The sequence below is a fragment of the Podarcis cretensis genome (assembly GCF_951804945.1).
Source record: "Podarcis cretensis genome assembly, chromosome: 6".
Classification (NCBI taxonomy): Eukaryota; Metazoa; Chordata; class Lepidosauria; order Squamata; family Lacertidae; genus Podarcis; species Podarcis cretensis.
The window spans coordinates 33652363-33671079 of record NC_137175.1 but is presented as its reverse complement, the minus strand read 5'-3'; the positions used below and the strand labels follow the sequence as shown (position 1 = coordinate 33671079).

The 18717-nt window shown below is 44.8% G+C and overlaps 1 protein-coding gene across 4 annotated transcripts in view; it reads left to right on the top strand.

Moving 5' to 3' along the window:
* The window catches only part of LOC307217512 (receptor-type tyrosine-protein phosphatase V-like), a 56030-nt gene extending 38759 nt beyond the window's left edge, over nt 1–17271 (top strand). For 3 of the 4 annotated variants that reach the window (XM_079978785.1, XM_079978783.1, XM_079978782.1), the window contains exons 24-37: nt 709–785; nt 4610–4744; nt 6389–6511; nt 6854–7014; nt 7672–7807; nt 8474–8553; nt 9027–9114; nt 9479–9566; nt 9721–9797; nt 12254–12388; nt 12661–12783; nt 13014–13171; nt 13644–13782; nt 15263–17271. In XM_079978785.1, the coding sequence (XP_079834911.1) occupies nt 709–785; nt 4610–4744; nt 6389–6511; nt 6854–7014; nt 7672–7807; nt 8474–8553; nt 9027–9114; nt 9479–9566; nt 9721–9797; nt 12254–12388; nt 12661–12783; nt 13014–13171; nt 13644–13782; nt 15263–15322 (1580 nt within the window). In that variant the 3' untranslated portion in view covers nt 15323–17271. The remainder of the gene's footprint in view (nt 1–708; nt 786–4609; nt 4745–6388; nt 6512–6853; nt 7015–7671; nt 7808–8473; nt 8554–9026; nt 9115–9478; nt 9567–9720; nt 9798–12253; nt 12389–12660; nt 12784–13013; nt 13172–13643; nt 13783–15262) is intronic. The other variant, XM_079978784.1, reaches the window with a different exon arrangement.
* Nucleotides 17272–18717: the final 1446 nt, after the last annotated feature.

The following is an 18717-nucleotide window of genomic DNA, read 5'->3' as shown; positions in this document are numbered from 1 at the left end:
ACGTGTATGCGATCTGTACATGTAAAATGGGTGCACTGATTGATTGATTATTTAATTTCTGTACCGCTTAATGGTCGGCATCCATCTGTCAGGAGGAGTGTGGTCAAGCTGCTGGATGGTTGTAACACCTGCTGTGGCTGTAGAGACTGATCCGGGAGAGACATGTTTTGTTGCAGCTGGGGCAGATGAAGGCATCCGGTTGTGCTGCTGCAGATGCACCAACTCTGAGCTTATCCCAGCCATCATGCCCCCTCTGGTCACTGCTGTGGATACACGACCTGACAGCTTGTCTCCAGCCACTGTGGTCATCTGCAAGGGATTCCCACATTGTGGGGTTAATGTTGCTAACCTTCGCATCACACAAAAAGCAGAGAATTGGCTAAACTCTTCCACAGGGCTGCCAAGTTGCAACCTGTAGAATCTGATTTCACCTTTGTCTTCTGTGTACCTTCTTCCTTTGCGTGCTGTAAAGGAATATTACAGTCCTTTGCAAACAGAAAGATCAGAGGAGAGGAGCACTTACCTCAAAATCCTACGAGAAGCCACAATTGGAATTTGCTGCCCTTGTTTCATAATATTTCCTGAAACTCTGTATGGGGATTGGCCGGTGGGTAAAGATGCACATCAGAGAGAGCAGTGAATTTATTTTGGTTTATATGTACTAGCAACTTTGTGTTTAATGTAACATTTTTATATGTAATTGTGCAGATGATTACTCCCGAGTGAAGCTGAGCCTGCTGGATGAAGAACCACATTCTGACTACATCAATGCCAACTTTGTGCCAGTGAGTTCTTTGAATACTTCTGTAACCTTACTGACATCTCATAGGAAGGCTATGGAAGGTGGAAGATGTTAGGGCACCTGCAGCAAGATCTTCACATATGACTTCACACAGGAATGAAACCTAAATCTCAGGAGGCCTGGTTGACCATTAGAATACTCTGCAAAGTTGGGAACAAGATTTGATTGATTGATTGATTGATTGATTGAATTTGCATCACTATCGCTTCAGTTAGGACACAGCAGGTATATCATGTGGAGCAAAGAGACTTTTCTAATAATTGCATTCTGTCACTATAGGGTTAGAGTATTTGGTTTCTGTGGAATGATAGAAAATCCAGTTTTTCTTTTCTTTTCAGTAAGTAGGAAGGTAATACGAAAATAGACAAGGATAAAAAGAAAACAAAAGATGGAGAAGATGGGTCAACTGAGCAAGGTGTCAGAATATCATAACTTCCACATGAGTGTAAACATGGTCTAAAAGCGTACTCAGGCATGGACACCATGTTTTCCTCAGTCCAAATTTACTTTAGTCTATCTCTAGGCAAAGACAGGCATAAGAGCAGAAGAGAAGCCACAAATGTCTCAGCTGCAAGATGGGCCTGGTTTCATAAACTGACAAAGACGGATGAAAGCAAATTTCCGGTATATTATGTCACCATCAGTCTTGCCACCCACCCGCAGCTTCAGGGGGGCTGTCTACTTTTAAAATTTTAAAATCACCATATGAACATTCACACATTTATATGCATCCTCTTTTAATTTCTTAATAAAACCTTGCCAGTTCAAAACCGCTCTGGTGATTGAAACTGGGTAATACGTCCTAGTGACATTGCAGGGGCCAGCCAATCACCACCATGTGCGGCTAGCTTCTTCTTCAGACTTGAGAGCTGTTTTCCCCAGAACATGTTTGGGTTTGGACTGAATGGAGCGAGGGCACTCCCTGAGCAGCCCCATTGCTCTAAAACTTTCCTCTTTCTCCTGCTATTTACAGCTGCATATTAGAGAGCTTGGATGTTTCCCTTATGCCTCTCTGGTGATTTATCCAGGTAATGGCTAGAAAGCGCATCTTTATGTGTGTGCATGCAGCACTTGTATTTGCACACCCAAGTCTGCCTTGTGTGTACATGGTATGTGTGCGTAATAGCACAGCAGTCATGTTTGCATGCTTGTGTAAGAACACTGTGCTTCATTTGCACGTTAACATTTAAAGTTAGAAAACAAGCCTCTTTAGCACAACAGCATCTGTGTCTCCTTTGCAGGCTGCATTGGCTAAAAAGTGTGTGCCTGGCTGGCTGCTACTGGAAACACAATACTGGAGGAGATGATCTGTCTGATCCAGCAAGGCTCTTTTTGTATTTGTAAAAATATGAGCAGTGGCAGGCAGTGGCAGATAAGGCAAAGGTGGCAGCCTCTCTTTTGCCAAACAAGGATCTGTGCAACTGCTCATTCCTGACAGCCCCTCTTTTACTGAAAAATTGTTCACCACGTATGGAGAAGGGATGCTAGATACAGAGGACCAGAGGGCTAAGGGACAAAGGAGATCAGAGGCTAAACATTTCACATTCCTTTTAGTTTGGTTTGGGGTTTTTTTTTTTTTTTTTTTTTGCTGTCAATACAAAGCATTGCTGGGGGACAGTGCATGGAGATGAGGGTTGTTGTTATTATATTTATTTCTACCTTGCCTTTTCCCCAGACAGGGACTCAAGGTGGCTCACAGATAAAATAGGAACAGCTAAGGTGGCTCACAGATAAAAATAGGAACAGCTAAAAACATAGGGGAGAAATTATTTTTAAAAAGCAATGAAACCCTAATAGAATATATTAGAAGTGTGCAGAGCAAGGAGTGAGCAAGTGCTGGCTGGGTGGCCATTTAGTGAGGGGGCCATGGATGTGGTAGCAAGGCCAGGCAGGGCTCTGGGGCAGGGAAGGATGGGGAGCCGGGGATGGGGCCCTTCAGGATACACCTGGGCACGACGGAGATCCCTGCGGAAGCTGGCACCTGTGTGTCACCTCCTCAAAATTGTGTGCCTGGGGTCATGCCCCCCTTGCCCCTCCCATGCTACTCCCCTGCCTATGACCCTCCAAATGTTGATGGGTTCTATCTGCTATCAGCCATCACCCAACATAGCCAATGATCAGAGATTATGGAAGCTGTAGTCCCAACAATATCTGCAGGGTCACAATTTCCCCATCCCAAGTGTAGTGATTTCTGCTGAGAAGGTACCTTCTTCACTTCAGCTCTCTGTGGCACATTGTAGCATGCATCATGATGTGGCTTGAGTGTGTTAATAGCGCAGGCACGGGGTAGTGCATCGAGAAATCTTTCTTAGATTTTCAGGTTGAGCTATCTGATCTTCCGGTTTCTTCAAGCCCAGTGAAGCGGCATTCTATCAACTTGCATTCCTTAAGAGAGCCAGTGTGGTGTAGTGGTTAAGAGAGGTGGACTCGTAATCTGGTGAACCGGGTTCAAGTCTCTGCTCCTCCACATGCAGCTGCTGGATGACCTTGGGCTAGTCACACTTCTCTGAAGTCTCTCAGCCCCACTTACCTCACAAAGTGTTTGTTGTGGGGGAGGAAGGGAAAGGAAAATATTAGCCACTTTGAGACTCCTTCGGGTAGTGATAAAGTGGGATATCAAATCCAAACTCTTCTTAAGCATGTGCCTATTGCATTCTGTGGCTTGGAGAATGTGAGATCATCTGAGGAAGCCAGTGGGCCTTTCCTTCACTCTAGAAGAGCCCACAGACCACATTAATCTAAGACTTTTTAAGGGTTTCTTGAAAAGACCATCTTTGATCTCTATTGACTCCCTGTGTCCTGAGCTGAATGTTGTGCATAGCATATGGAATGTAGAAGCATTTTGGATTTTGAGCCTTTTAAGGTGTGATGCTATCCTACAGATCCACTGACTGAGGGGTATTAGAAAATGTGGCTCTACTAGCAGAGATGGAGTTACCAGCATGGTATGGTAACTCCCAGTGACACAAGTGGAGTTTTCCACCAGCTTGTCTGTAGTCCTGGTGTATGACAGGGGGGAACACAGGAATGTGTGTCACACCGTGTTTCTTCTCCATTATTAGAAGGGTTTAAAACTTGCTGTTTAAAAATAATGGGGGAAAGGTGCCGTAAGGAATATGCAACAATATTATTGTAGGATGGAGAATTAAACCTCTATAACTTTGCTACAGCAGAAGGATGACTCAGAATGTACTCAGTTTTAATCCATACAGCTAAACATCAGTAACTCCATCTGTTAATAATTGGTTACATGAGAAGTTTATTTGGTTATGTCCATAAATAAGCATGCAACATATAAATGAACGTCACAACCAGTGTTGCCCAAAACATTCAGAGCCAGCCAAGTTGGTGAAGGCTGCTGTGTAGCATAAATGCATTCCAAACAGATCTGAAACACTGTTTACTGTTTTGGATGACAACAACAAGAAGTTTATTATTTATACCCCACCCACGCTGGCTGGGGCTGATGGGAGTTGTAGTCCAAAACATCTGGAAGGGCCAAGTTGGCGAAGGCTGCTGTGAGGAAATAGCAAACATCTGCAAGACCATAACCACAACCATCCAAAACAAGTCAAGCTTAAAACTCATCCAATTGCTTTCCGTAGGACTTGTTCAGCACTGACATTTGCTGGATTGTGCCCTAAGTTCTTTCAAGGTATAAACCAAACTTTGCTCTATTTAAAAAAACAAAAAACAAAAGAACCCACACCACAATACAGAATAATTCAACCGAATCAATACTGTATGCTTTCCTTGATTCAAGAAAAGCATTCTGCGATTGCTAATTCTGCTCATTCATTCTTTTAGGGTTACAACTCCCCGCAGGAGTTCATCGCCACACAGGGGCCCCTGAAAAAAACCCTGGATGATTTCTGGCGGCTTGTCTGGGAGCAGCACATCTGCACCATTGTCATGCTGACTGTGGGCATGGAGAATGGACGAGTAGGTCTGATGGAAGCCCCTACTGTAGGGGCGGGGTCCCCCTTTTCAACCCATATAGGCCTCTTTCCCTTCTTGGCCAACTTCCAGGGGCCACATGGCAGAGGTGGGCGGGGCTAAAAGCAGAAGCAGGTGGAGCAATCAATGTTAATTTACTCTTGCACCCTTCCCTATCCTCCACTCCAACAAACAAGAAGCAGAAATGCATATTCTGGCCAAGTAGAAACACACAAAGCAGGGCCCATGGAAGAAGGGTCTTGCTTGGGGAAAGATCTGGTGGGGGGGGCAGATAGAGAAACATGGAGGGCCTCATTCAGCCCCTGGCCTGAGGTTCCACATCCCTGCCCTACTGTTTATGGTCTAGGGAACAAGAGTTTTGCAGCGTGGTAGTATCAGTGACCCTTGCACAGGCAGTGGGGGAGTCTTGATGGCCACTTGGGACCAATACTTCTTTCCATCAGTATTGTCAGAGGCCTGTTGCTTTATATCTAGTGGAATTCTGAGGCCAGAAGTAGATATTGTATGAAAATGTGTGTAACAAAAAAAAAATTAAAGCAGACTTGGGAGGCTTTGATCTTGAGTGAAGGATCAGTGCCTCACCCTTTACCCACCAGCCATTTCCCCACTCAAAATCATCCCCAGCAGTTTCTGCCCCCTTCCCTCGGAAGCAGAAAAGCACGATAACAATTGAGATCTTGTGCATATAAGCTACATATAAGCATATAAGTGCATATAAGCATATAAGCTACGAGAAAAGCTCAGCATTTCTAATTGCCTGAGTTAACATCTTTTTGTGGGTGGTAGCTGATCAAAAATTTATAAACTTTTCTTAAATAATGAATGTTAAGAAAAAAGCAAATTAAAGGCTAGGCTACATGATTAAAATTAGAAGAACCTATTGGCCAATGGGAATACCCAGAAATATAGGAATGATTTATTATTGTGTGCCAGCTGAAGAGAAAGTTAACGACTGCGGTATATTACTACTACAGGTTGACACATAATCATAGCCCAGTGTGCAGGAAATGTGGGACTGATGCTGGTTTTGCTTCATGGTAAAGATCTATGGGAGAGAGAAAATAATGAAAGCATTTTTATTGCTACTGCTGCTATTGTATCCTGCTGTGCCTCTAAAACAAGAGCCCAGGACAGCTAACGATGATCAAACCACTACTACAAGTCGCCAAATATAACTATAAAATATCCATAAAAGCTGACCGATCAGCACAAAACAATCTGCAACTGGTATTAAAACAATCTAATTCAATCATTCATTTAAATAGTGACATAATAACAAGCTAAGATTTGTAACTCAATCCCATTCTTTTTATTTATTTTTACTGTGCTGCTTATTCACACAAAAATGCCGAGGCCAAAAAAGGGAGAACTCCTCCCATCTTGTGTGGTTACTTTTAACAAGCATACTATACACAGGAGTGCAGATAGAGACTCCAAAACACGGTGGAAGTGGTTTTGACATTTCCTGCATTCGAAGCGGCATTTTTTCAGGGAAGATAGTATGTGTTGTGCACAGCACTATAGAATCCACCAAGCACGTTGCACAAGGATAGCCAGGGGCAATATATAAGGAAAGAAGGCTCTCATTTCCTTTGAAAATATTAATTGCAGTTCCATCTCCCTTGCTAGGTGCTGTGTGAATACTACTGGCCCTCGGACACTTCTCCCACCTCTTTTGGGCAGATCAGCATCCACCTGCTCGCTCAGAATTTTGCAGATGAGTGGACTACACGGGAGTTCAAGCTCCAGCATGTGAGTAGGAGACCAGAAATACCCCATTGCACCTCCCAATAATCTTTCCCAATCAAAAATGCAAATATAATATAAACTGCAGCGTTGTGGTGCTCCAGGGAATCCTAATGACTGGAAACAAGGCAAAGTTCTTACCTTTTGCGGACGGTTGAGAAAATCTGGAATAAAGAGTACATGCTTCATAAGCTTGTGGACCAGCTTTCTTGGTTGTAGTACCCAAATTCAGCAGAAGCATATCTCATGCAGTTTAATGGCAGATGCTTCCTCTCTTGCAATTTCAGGTTTAGGACTTTGCCTGAGCTGCTTCTGTGGGCACTAATGTGGGCATCTCTTATCACACAGGAAGGGGTAAACATGGAAAGGAGAGTAACTCACTTGCACTACACAGCATGGCCTAATCATGGTGTTCCTGAGTCCACAGCTTCCATGATTGCCTTTATAGAGTTGGTGCGAGCACACATGCAGGGTGCAAAGGAATCTGGGCCTACGCTGGTACACTGCAGGTAAGTTTCAGGCAACGCACTTGGCTGGTTATTAATGTTGGGATTCATTTCCACCCTTTGCTGCATGGGATTGTTGCGTGTCACATGTCTGTTTACATTACAGCACAGATTGCTGGTGTGAGCAGAACTTCCGCTCTGTATTGCTTTTGTTTTTAGTCTCTCTCCAAGAAGACGACAAGGAGAGATGCCATGTTTTCTTTGTCTTGATTTATGTATAATAAATGCGTAGTTTAGTATGTGTCTACAGCCTCAAGCCTCTTCTGTTGTGCAGTTTACACTGCTGAGTAAAGTGCTCAAGTCTGCAAGCTTGAGTCACTGATGTACATCGGAGCAGAGGTCGATGAATCTCTGCAGCGGCAAGGCTGAGGGAAAACACTCCAGCTAGGGCCGAGTCAGCTGGCCTTTCGACTCCCCTAGATTCCGACAATTACTACCAAAACCTGCAAACGCAACGAAACATCAAGAAAAATGCTGCCATAAAATCATTCAGTTGGTAAACATCATTGCCTTGCCATGGTTGGCATGATCAGGTGTCCTCTTTGCCCAAATTCCTTGACTGCTGGGGTCACAAAAGGTAGGGAGCACAGAATGAGAAGGAATGAAGGCCTCCAAGGTAAGCTGTGTGAAAGAGCCTCTTCTTTCCCTGTAATATTGCAGTGCAGGTGTGGGGCGCACCGGGACTTTCGTTGCTCTGGATCGGCTCCTGCAGCAGCTGAAGTACGAGAAGGTGGTGGATGTGTTTAACACCATTTACAGCCTGCGGATGAACCGCCACCGGATGATTCAGACACTGGTGAGAAATTCTGAGCTGCTTCTCAGGTCGCTGGTTGCCCTGACATGGGAATCATTCAATGACACAAGATGGCCTTACCCTTTCTGCTGGGTGTTTGTGGCCAATGCGGAGGGATGGAGAAGATGCCAGAGACACAATGGGCAACAGAAACTAGAAGTAACAGCAGTGAGGGACCTGGGCTCAAGACACGGCAGGAACAGCCAACCTCTTGGAGTCCATAAGCACATTGGCAAACCAGAAAAGCTGTCATGCACACAGACACACACAAACATACTGCAACCAAGAACACATGGCAAACTGTTCTAGTGGCTACAAGAGAATGCTTCTTTTAAGCCTAATTTCAGTGAAGGGGTAGGATCCTTTGGGCATCCTCTATGGGCATGTGGAGAAGCAAATGAACAAAATGGGCAGCTACTGAAAAATAAGCATAGGATGAGGTACAAGCATTGGCTGTCAACTGGTTTGCAAGCAGCTTCTTTTTTATTTTATTTATAGAGGCTGTAGAAAGAACAGTTCTTTGGCAAGTCAGTGCCAGTTCAGGAATAGAGGCCTGAAGCTCCCAGCTGCACATTATAATGATTAGACCTGGTTGCCTTTCTATTTCAAGGTGCACTGCAGTGCTTTCAGGGTCTCCATGTACATAAAATATGTGCTCTTCTCTTCCAGGGGCAGTACATTTTCCTGCACAACTGCATCCTAGAGAAGATCTCTGAAGACCCACAGATTGGCCTGTCTGGAGTGGATCTGTAAGTTTATACCTAATTTCCCCTTCCATTCCAGTGGAATGCATAGTTCTCTCCTGTAAGCCACCCCTCCCCCTGCTTAACATAGCTATTGTGCCCAGAAATGAGGCTACTCCTTCTTCCCCACCCATATGTGCAAACAGGCTATTACATTGCTGGATCAGAACTAGCACAAGTATAATGCAAAGGGGGGAAACCGGTTGGTTGGTTGGTTGGTTGGTTGGTTGGTTGGTTTCCCCATTCATCATCTGGAAAGGTCTATAGGGATCAGCAACCAGGGCACCACACTCATTGCAAATAGGCATGGCCTGCCTCAAATAGCAGCAGAGGCTTCTTGTTCAGTAGGAGTTGCAAGAAGTCTCCTGGGACCACAGTGTCTTGTTCTCTTTTCAAGGCAGCTGTGCCATCAGCTCATGTTAGAGGGATATGGAATGGGGAAGCTGAATAATTAAACCCATCTCTCATGTTTTCTCAAGCTCCCATCCTGTCTCTCTCAAGAACTTTGTTCAGCACCACGCAAAGAACAGTTCCAAGGCCAACACTGGCTTCCTAAGGGAGTATGAGGTAAGAGGTTGGCACACAGGGATGCTGGGTTTTAAGGGTGCTCCCACTCCACATGCCATGTGGGTGACCAGATTGGGCCGCATCAGAGATGCACGACTATCACCATGAGGGCAGCTCAGGCTCAAGCTGTGAAAATATACATCCAGCTGCATGTAGCATGTAGTTAACTCTTCGGAATGAATGTTTTGAAGACCTCTGCATTAGCAGCTGTATCAATGATTAAAGTACTCACCATTGACTCTGGGGTCAGTGATCCTGCATGCTCAATTATAGTGAAAAGTCCACCCCAACCCATCTCTCTGTCTCTCTGTCTCTCTCTCTGACTCTCTCTCTCTCTTTCTTCTACTTTGCTTCTCCCCATCAGCAGATGCTCCTGGAGGCTGCCAAAGAGGAAGTACCACTTTCTAGCAGTGGCAACCAACAGATCAACCTTCCCTCAAGCAAGAACTCTTGTGAGTAACGGGTTTTGTGGTTAGAATTGTTGCTGTGCATGAATTACGGGTGGGGCATAAGGCGCTGAGCTGAAATTCTGCTGCGCAGGATTGACCTGTGCCTGACGCACTGTGTCACCCCACCCTCCACCTTCTCACAAAGGCTGTTTTGCAGATGATCGCTCAAAAGTGAAGTTCTCACAGCTGAATCGAGATCCCTTCTCAGACCTCACAAATGTCTGGCTCATCCCTGTGAGTCCACCATGAATTTCATTTCTCCCCTTTCGGGTCCTCTGTTGTTGCCTTCAGATGTCTTTGCTGCATGCTGCACTCCTATAGAAGGGATCAGTTACTTGTATCACTGCTTTGAGGGTTTTTTTTCTTTTGCAATCAAGAGATATATATACTTTTTAATGAAATGTTATGAAATAAATGTACAGTGGACACTCAGGTTGTGAACGTGATCCGTGCGGAATGCATGTTCGCAACCTGCATCTGCGCGTTTGTGCATGCACGGGTTGCGATTTGGCGTTTCTGCGCATGCGTGACTGCCGAAACCCGGAAGTAACCCGTTCCGGTACTTCCAGGTTTCGGCGGTCCGTAACCTGAAAAAATGCAACCTGAAGCGCCTGTAACCCGAGGTATGACAGTATGTGCTTTTCCTTGCTTTGGTGAGAGAGAAAAGGCTAGGCCATAGCAAGTACAACTCAACTGCTGCCAAGCTGTGAGAAGGTAACAAGTGGATTCTGCGATCCCGGCTGTTCCTTGGCTCAGTATTTAAGAAGATAGACAAGAGTGTGGCAAACAAAGCACTCACATCTCTCGATGACTAAAAGCAGGGCATTATTGAAGACACGACAGTGGTACCTCGGGTTACATACGCTTCAGTTTACATACGCTTCAGGTTACAGACTCCGCTAACCCAGAAATATTACCTCGGGTTAAGAACTTTGCTTCAGGATGAGAACAGAAATAGTGCTCTGACGGTGCAGCGGCAGCAGGAGGCCCCATTAGCTAAAGTGGTGCTTCAGGTTAAGAACAGTTTCAGGTTAAGAACGGACCTCCAGAACGAATTAAGTACTTAACCTGAGGTACCACTGTATTAGAAATCAAAATAATATTGACCTGTCAGGAGTAAGCATGGACCAATGGTACCAAATAGTATGGGAAACAGCCCTACTAGAAAAATTAACTAATAAACTGAAACTGACACGGGGACAAACAGAAGAAGATGCCTTCACCCCGGTATGGCTCCCCTTTATCACATACACAGCCCAACAGGACAATGACAATAATCCACCAACAGCATACAAATCAATATGGCTAACCTGATCCAAAACACCCACCCACCTCACTCACACACGAAAACAAAGATCACCACAGCCAATCACAAGCAAACAATCACACCCTAAGCCAACCCCAACCTCTCTCACCACCAAAGGAACACAAGTGAACAACACAAGCAACGCTGACACCAAACTCTACATACATTAAACATAATAGAAACACCGCCACCCGACCCCACCCCCATCCATCCTCCCTCTCCCCACCCCCCTTTCTTTTTTCCTTCTGTTTTCTTCTCCCCCTAATGCCTCAACAAATGAAACGGATTTGTAAAAACGTTACATGGAAGAAGAAGAAGAAAAAAAAAATACGAGGCACTACACTTCTGTAAAACTAGAAAATCCTTAATAAAAAATTTTTTTTTAAAAAAAAAGAAATCAAAATAATATTGATAAACTGGAGAGTCGGGACAAAATGTACAAGTGTAAAAGGAATGCCACTTCAAGGGAAATAAGCCCGAGTGTGCAAAAACTACTCAATAAACAGCGAGTTCTTAGAATCATAGAGTTGGAAGAAACCATGAGGGTCATGTAGTCCAACCCCCTGCACTGCAGGAATATTTTTGCCCGTGGTGCTCGAATCCATGACCCTGAGATTAAGAGTCTCATGTACTAGCGATTGATCTGTTGCAACCCCTGAAATTAATACAAGACCTGCTAAAGTGCCACTGTGCAAAAATGACAAACACTTTTTGAGGTTCCATTGGCAAAAGTATATTCAGAGACAAAGGAGGGCCAAGTGCACAATCACTGGTTACAAATAATTGTTAAGTAATTACAGTAAAAGCAAATAGTGCATTGTGGGAACTTTGTGACTATTCTGCCAGTGGTGGGTATAGGAGATAATACAGTGGAAGAGGATGGAGAGCTGACTTCCGGATGAGGGACACAGCAAGTAAATTTCAAATGTAATACCTTGTTTGGGAATCTATATAGCAGCAAGTACCTGGGCCAGCCTTCTTTAACCTGGTGCTCTCCAGATCTGTTGGACTACAACTTCCATCAGCCCCAGCCAGCATGGCCAAATGTAAGAACACCAGGCTGGAGCTGGCTGAGCTCGACAATCTATTAAGGTAGTTTAGTTCACAAAAATTCCCTGATTTATCAAGACCAAGAAATCTAGTCTAAGACAAGTACTTAAAGAAAGAAAATATGCTTTCATTTCACCCTCTGATCTGTCATTAAAGTTGCCAGCAACTCCTGGTGCCTCATCTCCAACTAACTTCTCATGGGAGAATAAGCCAGTTACAGATACCATAACCTGCAGCTTACTCTTTATCCAAGCTTAGACCAGACTTATCTTCTTCCGCTGGCACTTTGCTAACTCTGCTAAATGAGACTCCGTTTTTCTTTTTCTTTTGGCAGGGCTGTAACTCAGCCAAGGACTATATAGCTATTGAAGGACCTGACAAACTGGCCCTGGAGGAATTCTGGGGGCTGGTCTGGGAACATGGAGTCCACACCATCATCACTCTACTACCTGGACAGACGAACAGCCCCGTAAGATTCGCATTATGCAGACCCACAGAATTATAGAGGCAGGTCCTTCTGGGATAGCTGCAATCGCTAGTGCCATAGCACAGAACTATGGGACAAGTTCAGTTTGGGCACCTGGAATTGAGAGCTGTGCCATTTAGAATCCTGGCTATGTAAGAACTGCTTTTCCATGAGTGGTTCCCATTACTGGAGGCTATATCTGAATGGTGGCACCATGTGGTCAGGGCAAATGGAACTGCAGCTACAACTCCTATTTTTTATGTGTGTATGTGTAGACTCCAGACAACTCGTGCTGGCCCTCTGAAGGTGAACCTGTGTGCACAGAGACGCTGACCATACAGCAAGGCCCAGAGAAGGTTATTTCAGGATGGCCATGCACTCAGCTGAGACTGAAATATGTACGTGAGTTGGGAATAGTGGGGGAAAGCCATGGGGCCGTGGGCAAGGGCAAGAAGAACAATGAAGCAATATCATTGGACATGTGTGTTTTGCGGGGGAAACTCCTTGTCACCATAGCTAAGCTTTTGAGCTACACAGAATTCTTCATTTGTGCATTGGCCTGCCCTCTACACTGCATTCCCAAACAGTTGCTAGATCGATTATCATAATGTCTTTGTTACTTTGTCAGGAGAAAAAGGCCAAGGAGAGGCTGCTGCAACGGTTCCGGTTCCCTTTGGGGGAAGGAGAGGAATTTCCAGACCCTGAGATCCTGGTGGGCTTCCTCACCACTGTCAGGCAACTGGTGCCATATCGGAAAAGAACAAATCCCTTGGTCCTGCATTGCAAGTAAGGCCCTGCCTCTCAGGTACCCTTGGGCTCTTGCCCAGTAGGCAGCCCTTTTTAGCCCTTTTCCTGCTGCATATGGCACCAGTGAGGGCATATGCCAATCCTAAGATGTAGGCATTCCCATCTCACTGAGCTGATACCCATCAGTAAAAGGGCTACTATCCGACCCCCTGCTGGTTCTATCTAGTGGCATCCAGTATGTGGAACTCCCTGCCTCATGACTTCAGTTTTTGTGACCAAGACGTGCCTATCCATCGAGCTCTTTGGTGATGCTGCTGATGTTTTGGTAGGATCAACTGTGTTGTGATTGTCACTTGCTGTGTTGACGTGAGGAATTATAAGCTCCTGGTTTTAACTAATGTCCAGTGGTTAATGGTTTTATGGATGGTATTTTTTTATTGTATTGTGAACTGTCCTGTGCTGAAGGGCGCACTAGTTTATTTTTATTTTTATTTTTATTTTTCTTTCACAGTTCTGGCGGTGTAGGCCCGATCGGGGTGCTGATTGCCCTGGATACTCTGCTGCAGCAGCTGAAAGGAGAGAAGAGTGTGGATGTATATGGTGTTGTTCTGAGGCTGGTGAGGAGCTGCTGCCTCATGACTCCAACACTGGTAGGTAAAGGGCAGAAAGGGAAGCTTGAGCAGCAGTGGTAGCCAAGAGCTGTGTCAAGGCCAAAGGACGCTATGCTGTTCCATGCTCTGCTCTCCTGCAGGACCCCTGTGCTTTCTGTCTCCCTAAAGCTAGTCAAGGAGGACATGGGATCCCTGATGGACTTTCCCTTTACTGTACTGGGGTACACTTTTTGCATGGCCATCCAATATTGTGGTTCAAAGTGGGGAAGTAGGTAATTCCAGTCATGACTCCGTCTGATCTTATTTAGGAAGCCCCTTGGATGGGTCTCTACAGCTCAGTGCCCTCTCCCCCTCTCCAGCCACCATCTGTCTCATATTCATGAAGAGCTGGGAAATATTGGGCAACTTTCACACAACAGATATTTTTGGACCTGCTTTTTTTCACCAAAGCCAGAGGGATGTCAACAAGGTTTTCAGTTCAGGCTTTTCCATATCATCAACCAAAGCATTTTCCATCCCTTGTGGGATACTCCCACATACTCTGACTCTGTGGGATATTTATTTCATCTGCATGTAATAGAAACTGGGGGGTAGGGATCGTTTTTTGCTGCTGTTCATCTTTTGAAAAATTCAAAGAGGCTAGATGCAGTCTTGATGCTATTCAGGAAAGGGAGAGTTCATAATCTCCAAAGACTTTGGGGGATGGATTCAAGTAAATAGTTGTACTAGAGGATGACAGTGTAATGAGTTTTGCTAGCCCAATTGAGCTTCCTCCTCCTCCCTCTGTAAAGGTAAAGGGACCCCTGACCATTAGGCAAACCATTTGAAGCGCTGGGAAAATGCAGTCTCAGCAGCAGTATCTTCTGCAGGGAATATGTCCAGCCTCTAGGGCAGATGTCCAGCCTCTATACAGTAAATGAGGGACAAATGCACATTTACTGCATAAAAATGTTTGTGTATGTCAGGTACATATGCCCAAGACTGCAGTATTAGGCTGCTTCCACATCAGCTGATCTTTGTGGCAGTTGTGCCACTAGAGGGCATTGTGCTCAAGCCCTTCTAAGTGAAATCCTGTGTATTGCAGGACTTACCACAGACCGAAAGCTGCAGCACAGGTGTACAATACAACTTAAATTGCATACACACATACACACCAAGTTAGAGCTCCCTGACATTGCCAGAGGAGAAGAATGTGGCCCTCCCTAGTGACCAAACTGCAGAGATGCTCACGTATGCAGCCTGCATGCTTCCTGTAGCCATAGAGCAGCTATAAGGGGTTCCACAGTGTGTTTTTGTGCCCCTGCTGCTGCATTAGCAGTTTGATCTAGCTGAACATGCTTGCCTAGTTCACTGTAAATTCCTGGACCTAATTCCTCGCCTGTTGTGATGGCAATCCTTGGCTGTGTTTTCCCTTTTCACCTTGGAGTATTATTACAGATTCTTTGATTGTCCATGGGAGATGATGAGAGCAGAGCTCCTAATCTCTCTATCCCACCCCCCTCTGCTTCTCTCTCTCTAGGATAAGTACATTTATCTGTACGAATGCATTCGTGACATCATCACCCAGAAGCAAGTTTAAGTTGCCGCTCTTTGTTAGATGGGTGGAATGCACCGAGCACAACAGTGTTGTAGGCATAGCCAGGATGGAAGTGATCCTATGTGGAGATGAGCAGCTGCATCTTAGCAAGAGCAGAGTGATGAAATAAGAAGAGCCAAGAACAGTGAGCTGATTACAAGGAACTTAAATCTGCTGTCAGAAAAGTACGGGTATCCATGTATCCCCTCGGTCAGGATGGATTTGGAGGGGAGGGGTTGGGGAGAAGCTTTCCTGAGACAACCTGGCTTGGTTTCAGCATTTTGGGATTCTGAAGAACCTCAAGGTTTCCATACACTGACAGAATTCGTAGGGACCACAATAATGGAATCAAGAGGTCTTATCAAGTATGACAACCTTTTGGGTAACTTGTGCCATTCTAGATGTTTCGTGCCAGAAAGAGATACAGCGGGAGATGATGTAGAAAAAGGTGATGGGCAGGGCAGACCAATGGTCCAGCTTCTCTGCTACCACATGCCTGATACTTTTTTTTTTTGACCCTTGTGCCAGTGGACTTGCACAGCTGGGTCTGTGTAATCAATTTGTCAGACTGACACAGTCCCCAGTGCAACATGTCTGGGTGATTCCCTTGCATGAGCAGACTTGGGCAGTCTCCTATTCTCATCCAGCTCGCATGGCGTCGAGAACAGGACAGCACTGACTAAGTTGCAGTATCTTCTTCACAAAAGCACCTCTGAAATAAGCATAGATCATCTTGCACACAGGGAAGGAAAGTTTAAACCGTCGGCAGTTTATGAAACCTTATATGATGCAGCAAGAGTGAGTAAAAAGAGGCTAAGCATGTTTACACAGAACGAAAGAATGGTGGTATCCAGTCTAATGAAACTAATAGAAAGCTAGTTCAAGGATATCTCAAGGACTTCTTTGCACAATGTAAAAATAACCTATGGAATTCAATGCCAAGGGGAGTTGTCTATTTGTATAAGTGCTTATGTGGCTGCAATCCTATATCAGATACCAGGAGTAAGTCCCACTGAACTCAGTAGAGCTTATTTCTGAGTAGAGGGTTGCACTGTTAATGGATTAGACTAATTAATGCAGGATGAGGATATCCAGATGAAAGGATAGAGTAGGGACAGCTAATGTAGTGGCCCTCTAAATTTTGTGGACTACAGCTCCCATGAGCTCCAGCCAGCATGGCCAGTGGGAAGAGATCACAGCAACTGTAGTCCAGCAACATTTGCAGGGCACCATGTTGGCTATCTCCAATATACAGAGAGGGTTAGATGCAATGCAGAATGTGGATACAATCATTTTACCCTATTTGTGCATTTCTTTAGCACAAAATGCTGGCTACTGTTTTGGGAGATTTCTAAAAGAAGAAGAAGTTTTAAGACCACTCTTAGTTTGATTCAGCATGTTTTCATAACAGTCCATATACAGTATTCCACATGGTAAGCCCATCAAGAACCGTCTCTCAGAAAGCAGACAAGACTTATCATCATTATCCCCCAACACCCTCTGATTCTGTTCTGTTCCACTTCCTGCCTTGGCTCTTGACACTGCTAGGCCCCCTCTTGAGAGCTGGGCTTGTTCTCTCCAAAACTCTGGTTCCTCTAGTGTTGCAATTCTTTCCCTGGGAAAGGGGGGTATTGGGAATATCTGCCATTGCACTCAATGGGGCTTAACTTGTGATTGAACATGCTTAGGATTAAATTGCAGGACATTCTTTGATAAATTTGATTCCCGTCCTCAGTTTGAGTCTCATCATGCCCAATTCTTTCTACTTTAAACTGGCTCACTCTCAACTCTGTTTTTAGAATGGACACTTTTTTTTTAAAGAGGCTTGAGGAGTATGCTGAAAGAAATATGCTGTTGTAAATGAAAACAACTTTCCCCAGTTTCTCTGAAACAGAGAAAAAATGGGGGGAGGGGGTTTATAATAATAAATTATTCATTTTTAAAAAATGAAATTTAACACTTTCCTGGTTTTATTTATTTATCCAAGTATTTATAAACCACAAACACATGAAATTAATATCATGGTGACATACCATCCAATCATTAAAACTTAATAATATTGAAAGAACAAATATGACCAACAACACAATCCAGTTCTCTAAAAATGTTTGACCAACAGATGAATTAATATCAACATTGTAAGAGCCTCTCGGAATTCTGACAGTACTCCAAAGTAGAGGAGCCACTGTGGTGAGAGGCTTTGTTTGTGTAAAGGTAAAGGGACCCTGACCGTTAGGTCCAGTCACGGACGACTCTGGGGTTGTGGCGCTCATCTCACTTTACTGGCCGAGGGAGCCAGCGTACAGCTTCTGGGTCATGTAGACCCCTCTTAAGCCATGGTTGGATATCTTGCTGTCAGGGTACCTCAGTCATCAAGAGGGATTGGTGTTCCGCTAGAGGGCAGTGCTGCCATCTACAGTACACACACAGGATGGAGATTCCAAAGGACAGGTAGGTAAAGAAGAGAAAGGGATTGCTGAGGGCTTTGGAACCAACAAATTTATTCAACTGAAAGATGTAGAATAGTTCACTTGTTGGGAAACATGGCTTGAATGGATCCAGGCAGAATCAGCACATGGTGAAGAAGTTGAATGACAAAGGATGCTAATTGTTATTCTATACAGCACAGATTTCTATACAGTACAGGCTTCCAGAAACTGGGGCCCTCCAGGTGGTGTTAAACCATGGGTAGGCAAACTAAGGCTCAATCGCCTTCTAAATCCGGCCCAAGGACGGTCTGGAAATCAGCATGTTTTTGCATGAGTAGAATGAGTCCTTTTATTTAAAATGCATCTCTGGATTATTTGTGGGGTATAGGAATTCGTTCTTTTTTCTTTTTCCAAAATATAGTCCAGTCCCCCACAAGGTCTGAGGGACAGTGGACCGGCCACCTGCTGAAAAGGTTTGCTGTCCCCTGTGTTAAGCTCCTACCACCCTAGACCATTGGCCATGTTGGCTAGAGAGGATCAGATCTGCAGTCTAACAATATCTTCAGGCCATCAGGTTTGAGAAGGCTGCTATAGCACTATCTACGGAGGCTTTACATAGAGCAGTGTTGAGAGCCCTGTTCCCAGGGACGTTCAATCCAAAAATGAATGCAAGGAAACAATGGACAGAAATGGAGGTAGAACTATAAACAGGGGAAGAATATTCCAGCTACACAACATACTTTGGATTAGTTACAGCAGCCTTCGCTGTGGTGCTTGGGACTCCCATGAGTTGTAGTCCAACAATGGGCAGCAGGCAACAGGTTGGTGAACGCTGTGTTATGTTATAGAGGAGAGGGCTCTAGTCACAAGGCTTCCTGGCAAAATGAGTCTTGAGGAGGAATTTGAAGGAAGTAATGGAGGTGGCTGCACAGAGGCATGCTGGGAAGCAGTTCCAGGTTTAAGGGTGAG